Source organism: Armigeres subalbatus, chromosome 1, assembly GCF_024139115.2.
Source record: "Armigeres subalbatus isolate Guangzhou_Male chromosome 1, GZ_Asu_2, whole genome shotgun sequence".
Lineage (NCBI taxonomy): Eukaryota > Metazoa > Arthropoda > Insecta > Diptera > Culicidae > Armigeres > Armigeres subalbatus.
Window position 1 is genome coordinate 166,749,926 of NC_085139.1, and position 21,568 is coordinate 166,771,493.

At 40.1% G+C, this 21,568-nt stretch overlaps 1 protein-coding gene across 1 annotated transcript; it reads left to right on the plus strand.

Moving 5' to 3' along the window:
• Window positions 1-476: 476 nt before the first annotated feature.
• LOC134205493 (semenogelin-1-like) lies at window positions 477-21,240 on the plus strand. The gene is made up of 4 exons (XM_062680772.1): window positions 477-906; window positions 1,645-2,230; window positions 2,370-3,181; window positions 20,016-21,240. Exons 1-4 carry the CDS (start codon window positions 802-804, stop codon window positions 20,877-20,879), a joined length of 2,367 nt encoding a protein of 788 aa, XP_062536756.1. The 5' UTR covers window positions 477-801; the 3' UTR covers window positions 20,880-21,240.
• Window positions 21,241-21,568: the final 328 nt, after the last annotated feature.

Below are 21,568 nucleotides of genomic sequence, written 5' to 3' on the forward strand. Positions count from 1 at the left end.
GACTAAATTTAGATGATACATAATTATTTCATAGACATATTTCATATGGTTGATATATCATTTATGATTCATTTATAGTATATTATCGTTTTCTCTCGAAATAACGGAAGATAACGTATATAAAATAAACAACAAACTATGACATTAATGCATACAGTATTGTCGAAGAACCATGCTGTATAGTATTGATTATATGAATAAATATAGTTACATTGTAAATCTATTATTATACAATTAGTAACAGTATTCCTTTATGCAGGCGAATAGTAACAAGTATACTGCAGATGGTTTTTATTTATGCGGGTATTCAAATTAATTTCATGAAAAAAATGTTACTTAGGTCCTTTTGAAAAGTTAAGCGAGAATTATTCTTTTGCGTAATGGCAACCCTATGAATAGGCTTTTTGGTGTTTTTTGCATGACGTTTCGTAAAAAGAAAAGGCCTTTTTAGCTCTTTGCATGTAAAAACCGTAAAAACGGTGAAAACGTCAAAAATTTGCAGAGCAAAAAGAAAGTGAAGCGGACTCGCGGTGAAAAACATTTTCGGATGAGCATTCTTGACTCACGAAACGGGAAAATTGCGCGGAAAAGTGAAAATATCGTGTTTATGTAGTGGCGCTTTTTGTTTCGATACTTAATTATTACTGTTTGCTAGGAAAAATATACTAAAGTGAATTTAAAGCATTGTTGGACGATGCTTTACTCGCATGAAGGCGGTCATCAGTTTTGAAAGATTGCGGCTTGAACTCATCCAGCGGTAAAACTTTTTTCGTCTGGTAGCTCCGATTCCTAACAAGTCCTATGGATACAAGGAATAAAACCTGCTTGTTCTGTCTGAAGCCACGGCAAATTCTGGTGGACAACCCAACGACCGCCAAAGCCATTACGGAAATTTACAACGTTGAGGTAAGTAGCTCTGTACCAGGTCAATGATTTTTGCATTTTTTTTGTTCGTAGCGGATCAAGGTTCGTCGATCAGATCTGTACAAACGTTGCCCGGAGAATTAATGCTTTTATGGAGAAAATATTTGATGATGGAATTCGGATGCCTCTATCGGCGGCAAACATGGCTACCCTTGTCCGCCGTATAAAAACTTCGCGATATGAATATGGGACATGCGCAATTTTTGGTACACATAAACAATCCTTTGCTGTAGCAGAATTTACAGTAGCGGAATGATGGAGACTGATACTGCGAGGAGAATAGCATCAATCTCGACCGTTTTGGTTGATGATTTCATTACTGTTCCTTAGATCTCCGGTGCGGATTTTTGATCCGTCACTTCTCTGGTATCAATCCACCGTAGTTTCAAAGCTTCCTCAAGGGAGTGGCTCGATTACGTTTAAAATTTTAGGAACTGGCTTTTATTAACTATTAGCTGTGTCCACCTGTAAAGTTTTAACATTGTAAATCAGTCGTTCAAAAGAGTTTTATTTTTTTCATTTTCACATTTGATTCTAATTTGTCAAAAAGTTCAAAGCCTAACTATTAACATAGTCATACCTATGAGATGGCAACTTGCTAATAGTAGACACAATTTCCTTTATTTTTCAAAGAGTGCTATCTAGTCGATGTGGTTTTAATTTGTTTGTTATCTAATGGTATATCATGTGATTAATTTTACATTATTTTTTTATTTGCAGCTTCCTCATGATGGCTGTAGAATTTGCATAGAATGCCATTTCAACGTCGCAAGGGTTCAAGAATTTAAACGTACCATCGAAAATGCTGCCGATTTCGACGTGGACAGCTGCTTTGTGTGCAAATCCGAAAGCACCGTCAACGAATCTGGTGTGGACCGTGTTGTGGACTACCTCATCAAGCAGTGCACAACAATTGATTTCGGGAAGACGGACACGATCAAGGCATGCGTCACGTGTTTGCATGTTTTGGAAACCAGCATTAAGTGTGAGAAGATGGCCAAAAATTATGCGAGCGCCCAACGCTTCTGCAAACAGTATTCTACATTGAAAGAATGTAACGTCGCACTGTGGAAGATTAATTTGGATGCTCTTGGCGAAATTTGCGACGATGGGGGTGGCGGGAGTTCGGTCCTAAAGAATAACAAAAACAAGAAGAGTTCCAAACGTGCTCGCAGTTCCTGTGGAGAAGATGAAGGTCCGTCGAAAAAATCTAAGCTGGAGGATGAGTCTGTGCTTCCGGTCATGTTGACCAAATTGACGCCCACCGGACCGAAAAAAACATCTCCACCAAGTTTGAAAGGCAAAAGTAAGTTTGCATCACATTTAAAAAAAAATCAACTTCAATTCATATATTTATAGAAGTTGAATGATTTTTTTGGTAGTGTTATTTTGTATCGCGTAACGGTTAATAAAGTAACATTCGATATTCTTTCTCTTTTATATAGCCGTAAAGCAAAATGACAAAATCTTCATTAAGTTGCCGCTGTTCACTAGACCGAAAAACAAAAAGCCACGTAAAAAGTTTGGCCCACCGCATTCGCCAAGTCGAACGATTCCTGCTTCTCCGTCCGTGAAAGAACTGAATCAGATTTTCAGTGTAGATCTTCGTCCACTGAACATTCGAATAGAGCACATCGACCTGTCGTCTTATATGAATAAAACCATTGCTCACGACACGGCAAACCGGCAACTGCGGAAGCCAAAAAACGAGGAATTTATCGGACTGGACGAAGAGGATGTGGTTGAACTTCAGAACTGCAGTATGAATAGTTCCATTTGTAAGCGGAAAAGCATTCTGATAACCGAGCGGACGGAAAGCCCAAATTCGGCGAAAAAGACGGTTAAGTTCTCCGATTCGCCGAGTATCAAGTACGTGGACAAACTGGAGTTCACTGACGACGAGAATGGCTCAAAAGATAAGTCGGACGACGATGAAGATTTCGAAGTGAAAAAGAGCAAAAAACGGGGAACGAAACCTCAGAACGGCACTTCCACGCCAGAGAATGGTAAACCGCATGCAAAGGGACCTTCGAAAAATGCTGAAAATGGTGAAGGTGGTGAATCGGAGGAAACTGATCAAGCGGTTGAAAGTGGCAAGGAAGAGAATAGTGAGAAAACGACAGAAGAGAGTCAGAAGGTAGTTTCGGAAGATGACATTAAAGGTGAAACGGAGTCAAATCAGAAGGAATCAAAAAGTGAAAAAGAGGAAGCAGTCACTGAGGATGCCACTGATGAGAAATCCGATGCAGCACAAAAAGTAAGATCAAGTTTGTTTAATCAACTTACTGTAATAACTATGTGAACATCACTTGGTATTGGAACAATGTACAGCTCATTCTTTATTGGCTTTAACAATTTAATAACTAAAATACTGCCAAAATTGCATAAAAAAATTAACATTGTACGGCAACAAAACACGTTAATAATATGCTAACAAAATCTATTAATTGTAAGTTTGCAAATTTTCTCCGAGAAAAAGGTTTTTATTCCAGCAATATTAATTTTTATTTAATTGGCTTACTTCTAAACATATAGGTAATACTTAATTAACAATTTGACGCCACAATACACGGCTCGAGCCAATTGTCCAGCATTCTTGCAATATGCCCTGCTCATCGTATACGTAAAAAAATATTGTTATTTATTATTTAGATTTCTAATACTTTTTTTTGCCAAAGCATGCGCCACATACATTCCCAAACTTATTCTTTTCATTAACTTATAAATATTAGAATATTATTAGCTTTTTGGCATGGTATCATTCCGTAGGTGGCATAATGAAGTGTATTAGTATTTTAGAATAGGGTTTTAAGGGAAAGACAGGAACACCGTCTTGCCATAACCTATAAGGTTTTTTTTCTTTATGTGTAGTACCATTCCAGTTTAAGATACTTTATAAATCCTTGGTTCGCCGTAGAGTTATGCTCGTGGTTCATACTTCGCCGCCACACATCGTTCTCTTGCACACCGCTAAAGATGGCCATAAGCACGCGTCTCGCGAATATCTCGAGTGCTTGCAAGTGCTCCTCGTGTATGGTTCAAGTCTCTGTCCATACAGGACCATCGGTCTTATAAGAGTTCTGTACATGATATATTTGGTGCGAGTGTGAATCACGCCTTCCACAGATGATGCGCCTTCGTATTTCACGAATTTTTATTATTATCAGGCGTTAGCAAGGATTCAGGGTAAACGAATTCCTCGACCACTTCTAAGGTATGCACATCCATCGTAACACTGCTTCCCAGGAGAGCCCCGCCCACTAGCATTGATAGTATTTTTTCTCAACGTTTGTGGGTTGGGAACCTTAAGTCTTAGCAACTCCTAGGTCTGAAGCTGAAGAGCACCACACGGTGCCCCCAGAGGCGAATATTATCGAACTTTCATGAACCTCCGTAGTTTCCTAACGAAAAGAAAGCTTTTAGCTTGAGCTTGAGCTTGAGCTTGATTGACTGCTCGTAGTTGCTACTCCATTATGACCAGATCAGCTGTTCTTGCACAGGGAATCAACAGATGTTTGCTTGGGACTAGCACACATCTTCAATGTACAAGTACTGGTGATCTCATTTGTTAGGTCATACTGGCGCCTGCCACGTCAGAATGCAAGTCAATGTAGGGAAGGGGAGGAAATGATGATGCAATCACTCGCCCACTGCAAGCCGAATATACCTCTGCACTTGCCACGAGTTCATGCGGAATTTGTTGGAATTTCTGGGTTAGGTTGGAGAGGCAGAGGTCCGTTTTGGTTAACGAGCTGCCAATGTGATAGATAGGAGAAGGTAACTGATGGAATTTCTAATTGGATGTAGGAAACGAGCTCTATAGTTCATTTCCAATTCTAGCAGATTACTGTTAGAATACTCAAGTTGAAGGTATAGGAATCAGGGTTGTAAATTTTCGGCAGCACTGGATGAAGGTGATGTTTTTTTATATCATGTTTTTATTTTCTTCCTGCTTTGAAATCAACCTCACATTCCCGGAGAGGCAGAAAAGTAAACAACAGAACTCACATCACCCACTGCACCGCGAAGATGAAATCTACCACAGCAAAATGTACACATTCACCCAGCAAATTGAAAAAATTCACCACGCGTTTAAATGGGCCACTCACCGTCATATGGTAAGGAGCGAACTGAGCAGCATGTCAGAGTGACTTGTGAGTGGCTGAATGCGAAATTGAAAGGTCGGTGTTGGAAATGATTTTTCGGCTGCACCCAGTCGCACTCACCACGGCGGCGAAGAAGGCGACTGCAGATTATACTGAGATCCATGTTTTTCATTGCATTGACTGTGAAATATTTCTACCCTGATAGGAATAAAAATGGAAACGGTATGAAAGTCCATTTCCAGTTCTAGCGATTGCTAGAACATGAGAAATAAAGAGGAAAATACAAAGTAGGAGAAGACATTCGCTTTTAGACATTCGAGTAATGTGTCCAGCCCATGTAGGGCTGTCATACATTAAGATTAGTCGAGCTATAAATATGATGAAACAACCGTGCTGAACGCGTATGTTTTTACTTTCTTTACTCTCCAGATTCGACAATCCACATGGTAATAAACCCATAATGTTAAGACATGCTATCATATTGAATAAGTAATATATTGTCAATAGTCATGAAAATCGACCTCGAAAAGCGCCACAACTAAGTTTGCGCTCTGTGTTTTGGAAAGGCGAAGAATCCTTATAAAAGATGTGTGCAAATGCCAATCCACTACTGCATTATTACTAAGGGTAGTGGAAATTCGCGGCAAAATTTTCAAAGTTACGCGGTCAGCCAATTCAAGAAATCTGAAATTTTGCGGTGATTTATTTTTTGAAATAAAAAAAATGAAAATTCATGTAGATTCTAGTTCTTAATGAAATGCAACAGTTTATTTAAAAAAATCCAACTTGTTACGGCAGGTTTAGGGGGCAAAAGTACATTTTCTTTCACAACCCTGAAAAAAATCGGCTATGAAGCGTTATTTGCTCGAGGTCGAATGAAGGAAAATAGACTTAAACTATGCTACAAGACGATCAATACTGGCAAACTTTTGTCTCAAATCTTCACAGGTCAATTCAGTAGAAACAACGAAGCGATTTTGAATATTATTTGCTATTGAAGCAGCAGAACTGCAACTAACACTCCCACGCAAACCATCACCCCACACATGTAGGGAAAGCCTTTGGCTACCTGTTGGCAGTGTTGGTTTGCGTGGGAGTCCCATCATATTAGACAAATCGACGTTTGAATCTTTGTTTACAAAATCACATACGTCCTTTTCAATAAGAACCCGAGAACTCAAGCTTTAAGCTCTTATGGAAGTTAATCGAACACATTTTGGTGAATATCCATTCGCAAGCTAGTTGAATTAAGAAGTTATGCAAGGTTTTCACATTTTTCTGCGAATACTCTAGCGGTTTAAGTGATCTACCTTTTGAAGAGGAATGTTTGAGAAACTGAAGGCTTCGACCAGTTCAGAATATGGCACGTTTCGCGCATCATGTGACACAGTCTATCGCTGAGAAGCACCGATGATGTTTCCATGTTTTTTTGTCTGATATGCCTCTTCATCTTCCTCCCACTTACGTTTCTTAGCATGACTGTGAAATTGGGTGCCATCGATCTTAGTTTTCCGTGAATTCTGAAGGAATTTACGATTTTTTACGATTAAAATTTACTGAATGTCTCAGCATTTTGCGGACATTATTAATTTCGCGGCATACATAAAATTTCACGGAATTCACGGTTTCCGTGACCTATCTTGCTAAAACTTGTGCAAAATCAAATAATAGGAAGAAGAATTTATTATAATAATGCATTTGCACACTTCTTTTCATTAGGATTCTTGGTCTTTCCAAACAGAAAAAGCAAACTAAGTTACGGGCTTTTCGTGATCGATATTCATGACTATTGGGAACATATCACTTACACTACACACTTATTTTTTTTACCGGGATCTCAGCAAAATGTTGAACTTTTACCGAGAATCGCACAGCCGTGCCCCAGCAAACATGTTTTTTGCCGAGTTTTCTGTCAAAATTGCTGATAATCAGCAAATAATTTGCCGAAAATCAGCTAACAAACGCTATTTTTGCCGGAACATCAGTTATTTATTTTGCTGGCGCACGGCTGTGCGGATTTTTGCCGAGCTGCAGAAATAAAAACTGAGTGTGTATATTATAACATGTCTTGACATTATGGGTTTATTACCATGAAAACATTGGATTGACGAATCTGGAGAGTAAACTGTGCAGTTAAGAGCGAAAACGAATGTTGTTCCATCAGATTTATAGCTCGATCAATCTTAATGTATAGCATATCTACGTGGGCTGGACACATTACCCGAATGTCCAAAAGCATTGATTCATTTGGAAGATTTCGTATGACTACTGGCATTTAAGAATACTTGATTCAATTACTACTATTGAATAGGAAAACATTATATATTTCTATATTGCAATTAACATGCATATGGGAAAACCATACAATTTTAAAATAGGGCGTATTCAAAATTTCACCGATGAAAGATTTTAAAACACCCCGCATCCTTTTCCTGGTGCTCTAAGCTTTCTTTTCGTGAGAAAACCACGGAGGTTCATGAAAGTTCGATAATATTCGCGTCTGGGGGCACCGTGCACCACTGCTCTATAGGAGTTTTGAATAGCAGACAAGGACTCGCAACACGCACTGTGGAGGGTCGTTTCTGTTGGGCGATCTCTGAATAAAATCCAATCAATTAGATGGACTTACTAACCACTTACCTTGGTTTTCGGCGAACTAGACACGATTATGAAAGTAAGAATTTGAATACAAAATAACTTGACTACTAGAATTTTTGGGGAACCATGCAATCTAATACTTTATTTTAGAATTTTTTTAAGGTCAAGTGAATAGCATTTAGTTACTTGCTCATTTTTAGGGGCCCTCCTTAGCCGTGCGGTAAAACGCGCAGCTACAAAGCAAGACCATGCTGAGGGTGGCTGGGTTCGATTCCCGGTGCCGGTCTAGGCAATTTTCGGATTGGAAATTGTCTCGACTTCCCTGGGCATAAAAGTATCATCATGTTAGCCTCATGATATACGAATGCAAAAATGGTAACTTGGCTTAGAAACCTCGCAGTTAATAACTGTGGAAGTGCTTAATGAACACTAAGCTGCGAGGCGGCTCTGTCCCAGTGTGGGGATGTAATGCTAAGGGTATGTACTTACTCATTTTATTCCGTGTTTCTTAACCTTAACGTTCGTTGCGGCCGATGCGATGCTCGTTGGTCGAGTTTGGTGGTACGGTGCACTCGGGTGGGGCAGGTCCTGATTAGGTTTTCTTCAAAACTGAATTAGCAGGGAATGTCACAGCAACGTGGTCCAGATGACGGCCAATGTAGCGATAGGCCTAACGTTTCACTTTTCGGGCCCAGGGACCGGTACAATGTTAGTGAACACTTACTAATAAAGTGTCTTCAAAAGAGGTCGAATGGGATATTGGTGATCGGAACAACAGACGTAGTTTTCTGCCGGTCTTCTTTGTGTCCTTTGGCGACTTGACATACACTTTTTGGCCAAATATACGATTGGCTATTATTGCCGACTTAGGGCACACTCGCGATAGGCGATTGTTACGGACCATGGATTGGCTTCAAAGGCCATCTAACTACACTCTAATGGCCGGTGGTAATTTACCTTCGCTTGGCCAACTTATCGATCACAGTTCACTTGCTAATATCTATCACGACGCAATACTCCTACCTTTAAGAACCTTGTGCTCGATTGGAACAACCGATTTCACAGCAAACGCGCTGTTCTAAATTTTGACACTGCGTTTCTTTGTTATTAATCCAGCCTCGTTATTTTATATCAATCTCTAGGCTATAACAGGTTCCATAGCCACGTTGCTCAAATGGCCACTGTTTAGACCCGATCCAAATATCTTTTTTTTGTTATAAAAAGTCCCCTTTAATATTTTAGATTGCTTGAGTGGTTTTGTGTTTTTGTGTTTTTTGATCTTTTTTTTTGTAGTTTCCTCGTCAGTAGCGTTTCAGTATGTTTTCATCGAACTAAAATTTAATAAGTTCGTTCAAATACTTCATCATCAACCGCGAGAGTCAGTGTTAGAAAATATATATTGATGTGCTTATGATACAGTCCCGTTTCGCTGGGATATCGATACTCTGAAGTAGTGCGTCATATCGCCAGGCTCATTACAACTCTGAAGCTGTCAACATGACGTCCCTAATCCCGAATCCTAAGGTGTCAGGCGACCCGTGCCGAGGGGATGAATGGCTTGGGAGGTGAAACAATTAGCCAGTTAACGGAGCCTATAATGCTGGGTAGACATCTTTTCGTGGTGCATTACGGAGAAAGATCTACCACACTCTGCTCTAGTTCTTACTATTCTTGTTAATACTTATGAGTGATGGTTCGAAGAGTATGGAACTACTATAATTTGCTTTACCCACCTTTTGCCTCTTTTGGATGGAGATCAATAGTAAATTATAAAAACGTAACTCAATCTTAGGCTGATTTTTAAGGTGGTTATACAACAAAGCCACAAATCGGACAACTTGGAAACCACGTGCTTTTTCTAGTGATTTTTCAAGAGTACGAATTGAGAGAACCACAACGCCCATGGGGATGAAACATCCGTAGATCGTCTGCTTACTCATGCTAAACAATCGACTTTAATTTCAGCATTGTACGAACATTATTACGCTAGATTTGAACTTTGATAATAGGAGTAGAAAACCGTGTGGTGAATTTGATTGTATAATCACCTTAAGCCGACGACATGAATCTCCAGAGCTCCAAGCGCTGATTAATTAGGAAAGAAGCGGATACGAATGGATCAATCAATAAGCAAAAACTGCCGCTATGAAACGAACAGATCGAGCCACCGTAGACATGTTCTGTCAAAACAACACGAATAGAAATATGCGTATACAGTGCCGCCGTTGTTTTGATGCGGTGAGTGCAAAATGAGTTACCTTGATTGATCCATTTCGTGGATCTGCTTAACACTCTGATTGATGAGAGCTCTGTGTAAAGGTGAGATTCAGAAATGCCAAACGCAATGAAATTATATCTCTGTACAAAAACGAATTCGGAACTCATAAGAAGAAGCAAAAATATGTTTGAGCTACAGTACCGATGCATTTGTAAACAAAGATTCAAACGACGATTTGACAATTTCCTGACAGTACTCCCACGCAAGCCAACACCATCAATACATAGGTGAAAGCTTCTGCTACCTGTTGAATACTATGTTTGTGGCACTCCACAGCATCGGCATGATCTCCAAACAAGATTCTGTAAGTAATGTTTCAAAAACATTTCGTGAACTTGATGATGGGCTTATAAAGTCATTGGTCAACAACCCTCACGTCCTTAGGTGGTTAAATCAATAGTCATGGAGAGAGAATGATAGTGGATAAACGCATCATACCCTGCAAAGAATATAAACCGAATAGAATAGCTTTTTTGCCTTTCTCGTACAACAAAGTTGTACCGAAAGGCTATCATTTCACTCCAAAATCGAACTTTTTATAGAAGTCTCGGAGACCCATGATGTTATATACCAATCGACTCAGCTCTTCGAGCTGAACAAATGTCTGTCTGTCCGTGTGTGTATATATGTGTGTGTGTGTGTGGATGTTTGTGTGTGTGCCCACGAAAACCGAAAAACATTAGCCAGTTTTTCATATAGTAATTTTTAACCGATTTTCTCGCAACGAGTTGCATTCGATGGGGGACAAACTGATTTACTGATTTTTTTTTATTTGATGGCGTTCGATTTTTTGGTACCCTAGGTGCAAATCTGCTTGAAAAATCTTGAAAATAACAGTGCACTTGTATCAAAATACTTACGTTGTCTGAGATCTAGAGTCATATAGACCCCAAATTGAAATTGTTATAACTTTTTTATTGTTTGGTCAATTCGAAACATAATTTAATCATCTTTCAGAACGTTACATAATATTAACAATAGATGGGCGGGTATCTCGCAAGGATAGGTTTTGGTAAGAGAGGAGCCAACAGTGTTTTCTTTATGATTATTTACTTATATCTGAAAATCCTACCAATTTTCAACTGCATCTTTTCAAAAAGGTTATACAGAAGGGAGCCGTACACTAATTACGTAAGCAATTTTTCTGAGTTTGTCATCCCACCCTCCCCTCATGTAAGATTTTCCCCATACAAATCATTTTTTTTATATGGAGCTTAAGAAAATGGCCGACTTCCCCTCCCCCCATACGTGTTTACGTAATTAGTGTACGACCCCAAAGGGGGGGTTCTTTCACATGAGGGATTGGTTAGTTTAGAACTTGGCCGCTAGATGGTTGTAAATCATTATTTGAGAATACTCAAGATATTCCAATATATAGAATTTGGTAGATTGTAAATATTGTTTTCGCACAAATTTGATATTTCTCGGGTACTTATTCAAAAGGACGTATGTGATTTTGTAAACAAAGATTCATACGTCTATTTATCCAATCCGATGGCACTCCCACGCAAACCAACACCACGAACAGGTAGCCGAAGCCTCCCTCTACCTGTCTGTAGTGATGGATTGCGTGGGAGTGCTATCAAATTGGAGTAATCAACGTTTTAATCTTTGTTTACAAAATCACATACGTCCTTTTGAATAAGTACCCGAGATTTGTAAAAATGATGTGTTTAGGAAAGTTCATCTGATAGGAATGGTCTGTAGGGTGCCAATAAAAAAGACATTTTCGAATTTCTAAAAATGACATTGCTCACAAGCTTCATTACCCCAAAATATGACCCCTTGCAAAATTTGAGCTCAATCGGACATGATTTAGAGGTGCTCAAAATTTGTCAAACCTTTTTTTTCTCAGAAGGGGGAAATGCATGAAACTTTCAAAATGCATGAAACTTTCGAAATGCATGAAACTTTAAGAATTATTTTTTTAAAAAAATCGACTGTTTTGGGACTTTGAAAAAAAAAAATTATGGCGAAAACAAGTTTTCATCGAAAACCTGACGTTACGCAAACATTTCCTAAGTCCTAAAATATGCTCCTACACTGGGGATACTGGTCGTAAGACTATCATACGATTCCATTTGAAATTTCGCCACAGGAAAATCTATTGACTTTCATACGATTTACTAATGGAATGCATTTCATACGACAATCTAATGAAAAAAATCAAGTTCGTTTAAAGAAGTGTAACCTGGTTCCGAACCATGGACGTCGTGATTAGGAGGCGTGTGATCACACCACACGTCCACCGACGCTTCGAGGAATCATCTAGTTGGATATCCAATAAAAAGATAGATTTGACCGAAATACGATCTTAAGATTTTCATAGTTCAATTCTTATGAAACATTCTCATAAGTTTTGTCGTATGAAAATCTTACGACCAGTATCCTCAGTGGTAGTAGTTGCTAGAATTGGAAATGAACGAAAAAGCTCGTTTCCTACATCCAATAAGAAATTCTATCAGTTGCTTTCTCCTATCTGTCACATTGGCAGCTCGTTAACCAAGACGAACCTCTGCCTCTCGAACCTAACCCAAAAATTCCACCAAATTCCGCATGAGCTCGTGGCAAGTGCAGAGGTATATTCGGCTTGCAATGGGCGAGTGATTGCATCATCATTTCCTTCCCTTTCCCTACATTTACTTGCATTCTGACGTGGCAGGCGCCAGTGTGACCTAACAAATGAGATCACCAGTAGTTGTACATTGAAGATGAATGCTAGTCCCAAGCAAACATCTGTTGGTTCTCTGTGCAAGAACAGCTGATCTGGTCATAATGGAGTAGCAACTACGGGCAGTCAATCAAGCTCAAGCTCAAGCTCATCCGTTTTTCACGAGATTTATAGTAGAACTTTTTTTTAATTGTACAGCTGCAATGGGATTGGAACCAACACACCAAATTTATATTTCTCCTTTCAGGAATATGAATTGCTGAATTGTTTCCAGCAAATTATATTTTACTGCAAGTTCAGCGCATTTATTTTCGCTTGCTGGAACATCAGGAAACGAAGATATTCACTAAAATGTCAGCCTTATTTGTCAACATTTCGAATTAACTTCGGAAACTTTTCGAGATTTTTTTTTCGCAACAAGATTGGTGAGCGTCTTAACATTTTTTACTAAACATTTGAACATAATTCTATTATCGTTAGGTTTCGCAGTAGAATAATTCCCAAGAAAGGACGAGGGCAACAAAAGGGGCGTCGAAGTGCGAAGAAAATAAAGCTGCACTGGAAGTCCAACGAACCCCACTACACAATTAGCTGCTACTTATAAGATCTACAGATCTATAGATTTTTCCTATGACTCCATGAAACACTTAAATTATTTTTCATAAGGAATACGTTTAACAGCACCGCTGCAGTTATTATAAACTTTGAAAGCAACTCGTTATAAAGGTATATCGAATCTATGATATCTTTCAAATTTGTGATGCAATTGAACAAAACATAAACATATGGCTATGTAGAAAAGCTTCTTCAAATGGTGCGCAAAATTCAAGAGAAGAAGTCGCTTTCACTTTGCTTAAGAATAAATGAAAAATTAGAAAGAATGTTTCATTTAATTTTAATTCATTATTGTTTTTTTTTCTGAACTTTCACATGAAGAAACCTCCCATCGAAGGGAAAGTGGATACTAGAGTGGGGCGCAGTTGTATGGAAAAACGCAAACTTCGTCCGATCAAGTGAGATCAAGGTTTTTTCTGAATCGTTTTGGAACCCCAAGCAACTGTGCAAAATATGGGCTGGATTGGTTGCAACCTCACATGCCGCATCGCGTTTTAAATTTACATGGAGATTAGTATGGAAAAACGGACTTTTTTAAGATTTTTACTCTTAGTGGCTTCAATTTATCATCAATCACGTGACTCAATGCGTTAGCATATAGTCTGGAAGATGCCGAAAGACTTTGCAGAAAAAGGTACGTAGCTGGAAGGTCTACAAAAAATGTTATTACGTTTCGAAAATTGATTGTTCAAACCATATGCAAGAAATCAATGTTTCTGCCAGCACTACCGGACAACATATGGTTATCGAAGAGCAAAACCCATTTTCCTTCTAGTCGGATCTTTTTCTTTCCATTAGTTTTAAAGCCCTATAAGATCAATTATTTTAAAATAACACTCAGTTAAATTATTGGTCTACGTAGTACGGCATTGCTGGCAGAATAAACGATTTTTTGCATATGGATTTCGGCATCCTCTGGGCTATACTTTAACGCAATGGGCCACTGGTTTCGGCCAGACATATACCAGTATTTGTTACCTGGCAGGGAATCAGGGTCTACCACTGGCCGAATGTGTTGAGGAGGAGTTAGGAGTAGTCCAGTTCCTGGGCAGTTTGCGTGCCGTTGACTGACAGGGAGGTAGGGTCTACCATTAGTGATCAATATGGTGCGTCGAGTCGGTGGTTGAGCAGCGAGGCGATGTAAAGCTCGATCGAGACACCGCTGAAACGCGAACACGCTAGAAGAGAAGACGACTTGGCAGCTACGCTACGACACTCCTGCCTCAGCACGAGCAGATCAGTCACACCACTGCCGAAGCAGACCACACGCTACCCTGCCGAAGCAGGGACACTCCCCATGCACCACATGTGCACAATTGTAGGTGTGTGGGTACAACCCACTGCTACCCTGCCGCCGAAGCAGCTTCTCCAAAGACCATTCGCTCCATGTGACCCTTTTTCGGGTGCTAACTCTAACACTCCACTGCAATGCCTCGAGGTGTCGATGGGATACCTCGACTCCTACCTCAGCATGTGCAGTCCATACTCAGACTTCTGCTGCGCTTCGAGGTGACAATAGCGGCGACACGCTATGACACTCCTGCCTCAGCACAACCAGATCACTCACTCCCTGCCGAAGCAGCTCACGCGCTACCCTACCGAAGTAGGGACACTCCCCAACTCACTCTAACACTCCACTGCCATGCCTCGAGGTGTCGATAGCGGTATGTAGGGACCAATCAACGATACTACGCTACGACACTCTTACCTTAGCATGTGCAGTCCATACTCAGACTTCTGCTGCGCTTCGAGGTGACAATAGCGGTGACGCGCTATGACACTCCTGCCTCAGCACAAACAGATCACTCACTCCCTGCCGAGGCAGCTCACGCACTACCCTACCGAAGTAGGGACACTCCACATGCCAATTGGCACTCCCTGGGCTTGTGCTTTTGAAGCGGCACACAGTCGCTTTGATAGAGTCCGCTTACGGGCACTTGTGGTTTTTTGGGAGGGATTTTAGCAGAGCCCACTGCTAGATCCCACCACGCCCTAGGCAGTTCTCCCTGACTCGCAGACAGCTGGGGAGGGGTCGTCAAGCCCTTGGACATGGTCCATGCTGTCCCTGCTGCCCCGAGCATCCAAGCAGTGCAGCAACAAGAATGTGTACCTTCCAAATTACTCGATGCACGAACAATAAATAAAATACGAATATCGAGACTAAAATACTATGGGGATGTTTTACAAAGTGGAAACAATGGCATATTTAGGACAGCACTGAAATACAAAATAGCAAAAAAAAAGTTAGGAAGACCAGCATTTACGTGAAGAACCACCTTCCGCCAAGACATTGGAAGAAGTGGAATTTCGATGGAAGTGTGGTAAGAATGGGCCACAGATAAAAGAAAAATGGATTTAGAACCTAACAAACTCTGTGCCAACTTACAAGAATATGACGATGAAGATAGTAGCAGTGAGAACACTGACAATTCAAATGAAATCATACTAACAGACTTCGAAGAATTTGATAGTGATATATCTTCCATGTTGGAAGGTTTCTAGCACAATTTACAAATAAAAAAAGCATAAAATAATTACACAAACAATTAACCCATTCGATTTAAGAAAAATAAGGTGAGGACCAAGCCAACTAAAATGATGAACAAAGTGTTTATCGTATCGTAGAAAAACAGATTTCAATTGGTAAGACAAAACTAAAAACCTATATCTAAAATAAACTCTTCGCTAACCATTTTCTTCTCTTCTCTACTCTTTTTTAACGTTCTCCTGATGCTAACTTAACCTTATGGATTCGCGAAGTCGAAGCAAATTCTGCTCTTCCCTCCTATGGGAAACCCCATTGCTATCTGTCAGAGTTTGAGTGAAACATGGCCGCCATCTCCTCCTCTCTGTTGCTCTACTGTAAAAACCCATAAAGAACTGTCATTGTTTTGTGTGAGTGAAGCATTTGGCTTCGACTTCGCGAATGGAGCATGGGTATGAACGAAGAACTTAACAATTTCAGAATAATGTGAAGGTGGAGCGGTGGAACAATAGAATCACTTCGAAACAGAGCCATTCACAAGGAGCATAGTATGACAGAGAAGTATCACCAGAAATAGTAAGTATCAAATTAAACACATCACACATTTTAAACACAAAATTCACTAAAATGACAAAATTCATAGCACTGAAACAAAATTTCGGACAGTTTGAAGAATCTTTGATACACGGGGACTTACTAACAGAAAAAATCAATTTTGATTTTATAAGATAGTTCAAAATCTGTTTGCATTTTGCCGTCGTTGCAGTAGGACGAACAGAAAGATGTCTACTCATGATAATAGTTACGGCAGGTACCAAAAACAAGATTTTTGCCTTTTGTTTGCTACGTCTGGATCAATTCGGTCGTTGTTTGCATGATGTTTGTGAATGTGAATACAGTACAATTCTAAAATGGGCTGAGATAGCGGGTTTGGTCAAAAAGTTGGACACTAATGTAAAACTTATGAACTAAATTCACCTCGCCGGATGTCGTGCAGGACGCGTTACGAAGGAATCGCGAGCCACTAAAGTTTCATTACTCGAGCGGAAAGACTGCGGAAGTTCGAATGATTGTTGCGGGAAGTAACATTCGGTATATTAAGATGTTTGATCTTCCACCAGAACTACCAGATGAGGATCTATCTTCGGTACTTGGATAATACGGCACAGTGGAGTAGTCAGTTCGAGAAAAGTTTCCAGAGGGTTTGGGCCTCGATCACTTGTACACTGGTGTACGAGGTGTCTTTATAGACGTTGAAAGGGAAATACCGCCGTCGCTGGAAATTGCAAATCATAAAGAGATTTTTTTTATGATGACCTGAAGAACAAATGTTTCGAGTGTCAAAAGGAAGGATCGACAATAATTAAAACTGATATCCCTGTAGAAGCAGACCACGCGCTACCCTACCGAAGTAGGGGCACTTCCCGTACAGCACTTGTGCTTTACTGTGGGTGTGTGGACTCAACCGTGTGGTATAGTACGCTACATACAAGATTGTGCATTTATTTGCTTATCAATACCTGAGAGGAGATAAGACAACTCAAAGCTGAATGCCCTCACACAATTTTCACCACGCTTCTTGACCCATCTGGGAAATAACGCGACGTTGTTATTAAATCGACGAATTAAAATTGGTCTTTTCTGACAGCAAAGTGTATAGAAAAAAGGACTACTAGATGTCTTATCTCATCTCAGATCAATACATAAGATGGAGAAAAACAGTGTTGCCATATCAACTTTTGTTGTTGTTGTTATTTGGACCGGTTGGTTCAACACATGATGCACTAGTGTACGGGGACGCTTCTCTTAATCGTGAAATTTTTCACCAAACTTCTTCATCGAAATACATTGTTGAAAAACGTGTTCAAATGATCAAGATATGGTTTACTGCCGTGAATCGCAAATTTGTCCCATATGAATAGGAAGCCCAGCAAAGATGGGACAAATATGCGATTCACGGCAGAGCAGCTCCGACCAGAACATTTTTACATGTGAGGCTACTGTCAATCCTTCGTTATCTTCGCAACCGGGGCACATTGTGGAGCCCCCGACTCCTCTAGCTTAGTTCTGCCTTCTCTCACCTCTGTCGTCCTGGTGCCTTCCAGCATGCGACGACAGGCAAGTACAATGAAGTTTTCGTTTCTCCGACGTCTGATGCCGATCCACTTTTCAGTATCCTGCGCTCGACAAATCTACGTGCTTATTCCCCTATACTGCCCACGATTTCATAGTTGACGTAACAACCATTGAACTTCCACATGTATTTCAAATCATTTAAGGACAAACATTGCAAGTTTAAAACATCTCAACCCGTAAACACTCAAACGAGGCTTCAAACATTCAACGTATTGCAGGTGTTGCAGCGGTTGAATTACTTGCGTATACGAGTAATAAGTCAAATTCGCTGAAATTTCAAATGGTTGATTCGTCAACTATGAAATCATGGGCAGTATATGGCCTACCTCTGGGAATCCGGAACGCGCCGTAGAGAGTCTCAAAGGAGCCCTCAACTTCTACGACTCAGTCAAGCCTCTTGCCATCTGTGACTGTGATGAACGGAAGTCGTTCCGATTCTGCTGTCCGGAGCGAGGAGATGGTCGTCCAACAACTTGAATACGGCGAAGAACCTGGTTATCCGGCAGCTCAACCGATATATGATATCGCACACCTTACCTCTACATCCAATACGCTCACAGGACGTATTCATACCGCAAACTCTGAGGAAGCCCCTAATCCTCCCAACTCAGTCGTGCCATTCCTGCCAGCGACCAGCAGACATCCCGGTCCTGTGCTTGGGCCAGGAAATGGGGTCTTCCGATCTCCTTATGTCGGCAAGTACTCTCAGCCAATGAATTCTTCTCTGCCTGATAGTGTTCCGATTTGCAGTGCTTCATCCGTTCCTCGCCAAATTCATTCCAACATTTCCATCTACTACCAGAACGTTGGAGGAATTAACGGCCTTCTGGGCGAATATCGACTAGCTGTTCTGGATCAGAACTATGACGTCATAGTGTTTACTGAAACGTGGCTTGATTCTCAAATTATTTCGAGCTACGTACCGGAGGTGGCGTACTTGTTGCAGTTAACTCCAGCTTGAAAGCAAAAATGGTTGAGGACGATTGTTGGAACACCGCTAAGCAAGTATGGGTTGTTATTCAGCTTGGTAACAGGCAACTATTCCTCTGTGGTGTGCACATCCCTCCGGATCGGACTCGCAACTTGGATCTCATTGACACCCACTGCCGATCTGTAATCTTGTGCTTCAGATATGGCCGCGCCTTGTGATGAGTTTGTGATTTTGGATAACTACAGTATCGCAACGCTATCTCAAGTCAATAGAATAATCGCTCTCTGGACCTCTGCTTCGTGAGTGGTCGTACCACGGCACCTTCCATCTGTTTGGCTCATGCACCCTTAGTAGATTACGAACAATCTATTAATGTGCACCATAAATAAACAAATAAATTGGTGGTTGATTAATCTGGGCGTTACAATAAATGTATTGTAAACTGATAAAATAAAATGAAGATACAAGAAATCGAGAATGATGAAGAAAATATTGTAGGGTGCTGTCAACGCATTTGCACAAAATTCCACACGGCGTTCCATACTCCAAAGGAATAACCGCACTTCAAGAAACGCCGCAATGTTATCTCCCCTTAGAAATCGAGTATATAGGAAGCAAAACGTGCGTTGCGTCGTTTCCTTTCTAGAGCACCGCGTGTAATTTTTGGCACGTTAATAATATTTGTCTCTGCCAAGTATAAGGAATCATATATGAGAATAAAAGTCAAATAACATAGACGAAATTAATGAAAAACAGAAAATAATAGTTAATTTTGATCGTTTTGAATAGTTTTACTAAACTGACATTAAATCAATTATTTAATTTTAAACAATCGAATGAAACCATAAAAATGTGCCAAATATTGCTTTGTTAAAGCAACTTCATGAAGATCAAAAAGAGCTAAATTTAATGCTGCGTCGTGGACAGAAAATGGTTTAATCATCCTATTTGCTTGTAGTAAATTGTACTTGATGGGTAATTTTGAAATGAATATAAACGATTGTGAATTATAAGTTTTATACATACAGATTTAAATAATATCATTCAATACCAAGTGATTTCTCTATTAAATAAATTAATTGTGTTTATTCTGCGTCTCGCGTGAAATGAGGCGTTTCGTATGAAGCAAGAATTGCCGATACCTCCCATTAAAATTACACGGTCGTCTCACGTAAGACGTCCAAATGAACAATTATCGAGTCATTCAAAAATCAGAATAAGCACAAATATTTCTCTGTTTATGATGGATAATTTATTGCGAATATTTTCAGAAAGGTGTGCCTGAAGAAAACGGTGAAACTAAAGATCAACCAAATGACGTCCAGAAGGAAGAATCACTTACCACCGAAAAAGATACACCATCACCGTTAGCACCCACGACATCTGCGATGGAAATCGAGAATGCAGATTCTCCAGAGGCAATGAAAATCGACCAGAGTGAACAGCCAGCAATCGATGCTGAGATGAAGGCCGTCGATTCTCCGGAAGATGTGGAGATGACAGAAACAAAATCGCCTCCATTAGAAGACGTAGAAATGAAAGAGATAGGAAGCACCAGCCCCGAACCAGCAAAAAGCAATGAGGAGGCAACCTCAAGCAACGACACTCCTTCAGAGCCAACCGAGAAAGCAGATTGCATCACAGAATCTAAAGAAAATGATAACACAAAAGATAAGGACTCCCTGGCGGCGGAATTTGAAGTGTCCGATAAAGAGGAAGAAGAAATGGAAAACCTCAAGCAATCTCTCAGCAACATCCTGGGTGAAGAAATTTCAGATTCCGAACAAGGTGTGAGTCAAGACGCACAAGAAGCAAAGACTTCAAATTCTGCTGCGGATGAAGAGCACGGAAAATCCGATTCCATAGCGCCGAGTGAGCACGAGGCCATTGAAGAAGCGCCAAAATCGGAAACTCCTAACAACGCAGATAGACAATCGCCATCACCAGAATCGGACATAAAGTTAGCATCGAACGAATCTCCCGAAAAAAAGAATCAATCTTTCGCCTCATTGGAAGACGTAGATGACATTTCCGATGACGACGATATCCTCGACCGACTGGATGACGCTGATGAACCAACGGACGGTCGACGACGATCGCCCGATCTGCCTCCCTTGGGTGAGGATAGTCTCTAGGAATGTAGGGTACGTCGGCCAGAAGGACGCTGAGATTTATATTATCATTTCTCCGCAGATTATGAGTTTATTGTTTTACATTATGACAGCTTGAAACGAAATTAGAACGTGAGATATTATGGTGCGCTTTAGGCGACAAGAATTTTTGTATACTTTCTTGGAAAATGGTTGAATTCTGATTAAGGGAAAGTTGACTGCGACTTAGTACACAGAAAATTTTACATTTTAAATTTATTCAAAAAAAAAAAGATAAATAGTGCGAACACATTTAGATGTGACATGTAAATGTTCTAAATACACCAGATGATTTGTAGAGGAACTAAACTGGCATTGAAAGTAATAATAAAAAAATATGAATTAAGTTTGCACAATTTTTTGTTAGTTCCTTCATCCGAACATATTCCGGTATTATTTTATTACAGTCCCACCCGTTTTTATGTATCCCCAATTTTGGCAACACCCGTTCTTAACAACATTTTCTTCTCGATCATAACAACAACCTCAATTTTTTGTGTCTCTTGAGCTAAAATCTTGTTATTAATATGAAATAGGATTATAAATCCAATAAGGAATGCCATAAAGGTTAATACACGGCTCTGTACGAATAGTAAGCACTTCCACGGGAATAATGAACCACCACTTTTATCACAGCTCATTGCAACCATTTCCTAGTGGAAATCTTCTGTTTT

Coding starts and splice junctions, on each gene's coding strand:
- LOC134205493 (XM_062680772.1), top strand. CDS start 802: ATGGATACAAGGAATAAAACCTGCTTGTTCTGTCTGAAGCCACGGCAA. Junction 907..1,644: donor CGGAAATTTACAACGTTGAG/GTAAGTAGCTCT, acceptor TTTTATTTGCAG/CTTCCTCATGATGGCTGTAG. Junction 3,182..20,015: donor AATCCGATGCAGCACAAAAA/GTAAGATCAAGT, acceptor GAATATTTTCAG/AAAGGTGTGCCTGAAGAAAA.